Here is a 2430-nt window from a genome sequence, read left to right as displayed (position 1 = left end):
GAGCCCGGCGGGTGGGGGAGTGGGCAGGGCCCAACCCGCGCCGATCTCTGCGCCCCTCCCGCGGGATCCTGACCTCCCCGCCCCCACCCCACCCCCGGTACCCGTCGCTCCCGTCCCCCGGCTCGGACCCGGCCCGCACCGTCTCGTCAGGCTCCATGCGGATCTTGAAGGTCTGCTGCTGCAGCGTTTTGAGCGTGATGGTGACGGCCATGGCGGGGCCCGAGCAACGCGGCGGCCCCTGGATCTTCAGACAACATGCAACTCACGCCGCCGCCATCTTAGCGCCCAGCCGCGCCGCACGCCAAGCGCTTCCGGGTCAAGCGCCGCGCGCGCTGACTGCCAGCCCACGTGACCTACGCGTGACCCCCCCCCCCCACACACACACACCCTCATGGGCATGCGCTCGAGCGCTCACCTGGCTAGGCATGCGCAGATTGACATCTGCTCTGCGGGAGAGGAGGCTCATCCTGTGCGCCTTCTCGTCACGTAGCTTCCAGGATGACGTCATGGACGTTAGCGGTGACGTCATATGGCTCCAAAATGGCTCTAATGTCCCAGCTGTCACCCTCAAATGTTTCATATTGTTGATGACATTGAAGTTTATTATTAACTTGCTGTAAATACTTGCACCTCTTCAAAAACCTTTGTTCATGCTTTTCGTCTGTTCCAAATTGAGTTTTCTTGGGGTTTAACCATCTTAGTTGAAATCCTGAAAATTACTCAGACTACAATAAAGCTGGGCCCTTTCTTGCTTGCTTTTGTTATCTTCTGCCACCATGAACTGTATCTCCTCTGGACTGCCCACCTCTGCCCTGGACCCAACCAATTATGGACTGAAAGCTCTAAAACTGTGTGCTAATAAACCTTTCCTCCTTAAAAAAAAAAAAAAAAAAAAAAAAAAAATTGACTAAAGCCCGGCATGGTGGCACACTCAGAAGTCTGAGGCGAGAGGATCACTTGAGTTCAAGGTTACCCTGAGCCCCGTAGGGAGACCCAACAACAGAAAAACTTAAGAATTTGCAAGCTGGAGTGTGTAAGTTTGCAAGCCGAGCCAAAGGCCATTTAATAGTTTGTTTCATGCCGGGCATGGTGGGGCATGCCTGTAATCCCAGCACTCGCGAGGCTGAGGCAGAAGGATCGTTTCGACTAGCCTGGGCTACGAAGTGAGCTCAGGCCAGCCTGAGCTGCATGGCGCGACCCTGTCTCGAAAAGACAAAAAAAAAAAAAAAAAAAAAAAGTTGGTTCACTCTGTATAGGGAACAATCTAGATTTTTGGTATGACTCTGCAGTTTCTGTTCTTGATCTCCCACTTCTGCTGCTCCTCCCACCAGTTTATTCCACTGTCTGACCCCTGAAGTACAGAATTTAGGATGTGACTTAAGTACAACCTATATTGCTTTTTTTTTTTTTTTTTTTGTATCAGGAATTGAACTCAGGACCTTGCATTTGCCAGGCAGGTGCTGTGCTGCTGAGCTATATCCCTGGCCCAGTCCAACCTATACTGAGTACAGAATTCGCTCTATAAATCTTCCCTGAATCCACCAAACCAGACTTCCTAGAGGCCAGGGCCGGAACAGGACCCTGGACAGTGAAGTGAGTCCAGTCCAAGGACAGGCATTGAGAGTGGGCCGAGTGGGCAGTTCCAGGATGCCTCAGGCAACTGCATGGAGGTGAGGCTGGTCCCCCATTTAGTAGTTAACTATGGGAGGAAGGGTGGTTAGAGACTAGCAACACCCCCAATCCTGAACTGACCACTAGCTGCCTCCAGCCCTGCTGCCCTGAACGGTTCCCCTCAGGCACTGACTGACCAGGCCAGACTCCTCACCCCGTCCAACTCCTGCTTTACTGTGCTAGGCTCCTTCTCACCCCACAGCCCACTGCACCTGTTAGGCCATCCAGCGCTCCCTTGCCTGCACCTTTTCTCTTGCAGAGCTGAAGATGGAGGCAGGGGCCTTGCACACCCCAGGCAACGTGTTCTGGTCTTCCCTTAAGCTACACCCAGCCCTTTGGTTTCCCAAATACCAATTTAGCCCAAAGACCATTGGTCCTGGGGAAAGGTACACACCATGCTGAGCTCAGCTCCTTAGCAGAGGAATTAAACATCGTTACTACCACTGGCTGGTATAAACGTTTAAATATCTCAATTACCCTGTGTAGACTTGCTCCTTAACAGACCAGGGCTCCTGGCTGTCACCGTGCAGTGTGAAGGTATGAGGAATCAGCAGGCTCATGCCTGGATTGTGGGCAGAAGTAACTTACAAGTCATCCTAGTGGTCTGGGGGCCACCAGGTGCACAGTACCCCTGCTCTCTCCCAGGGTACCAGGTCCTCCTTTCCATAGCTGTGAAGTGAACTTCCTGCAGATCCACCCCCTAGGCCACCTTTGGTTCCCTGATGCCTACCCCATCCTCCCAGAAGATGACACAGTGGA

The 2430-nt window shown here is 53.1% G+C and overlaps 1 protein-coding gene across 2 annotated transcripts in view; it reads right to left on the bottom strand.

Annotated features, from left to right (window-relative positions):
- Window positions 1-325, bottom strand: part of Rad23a (RAD23 homolog A, nucleotide excision repair protein) — a 5800-nt gene extending 5475 nt beyond the window's left edge. Inside the window, exon 1 of one of the 2 annotated variants that reach the window (XM_013512243.1) lies at window positions 140-325. In XM_013512243.1, the coding sequence (XP_013367697.1) occupies window positions 140-211 (72 nt within the window). In that variant the 5' untranslated portion in view covers window positions 212-325. The remainder of the gene's footprint in view (window positions 1-139) is intronic. The other variant, XM_005381043.2, reaches the window with a different exon arrangement.
- Between the last annotated feature and the right edge of the window lie 2105 nt (window positions 326-2430).

This window comes from Chinchilla lanigera, unplaced genomic scaffold (assembly GCF_000276665.1).
Source record: "Chinchilla lanigera isolate Chin_1 unplaced genomic scaffold, ChiLan1.0 scaffold00014, whole genome shotgun sequence".
Taxonomy (NCBI): domain Eukaryota; kingdom Metazoa; phylum Chordata; class Mammalia; order Rodentia; family Chinchillidae; genus Chinchilla; species Chinchilla lanigera.
Note: the sequence above shows the minus strand (reverse complement) of the source record. Positions and strands in the feature narration are given on the sequence as shown.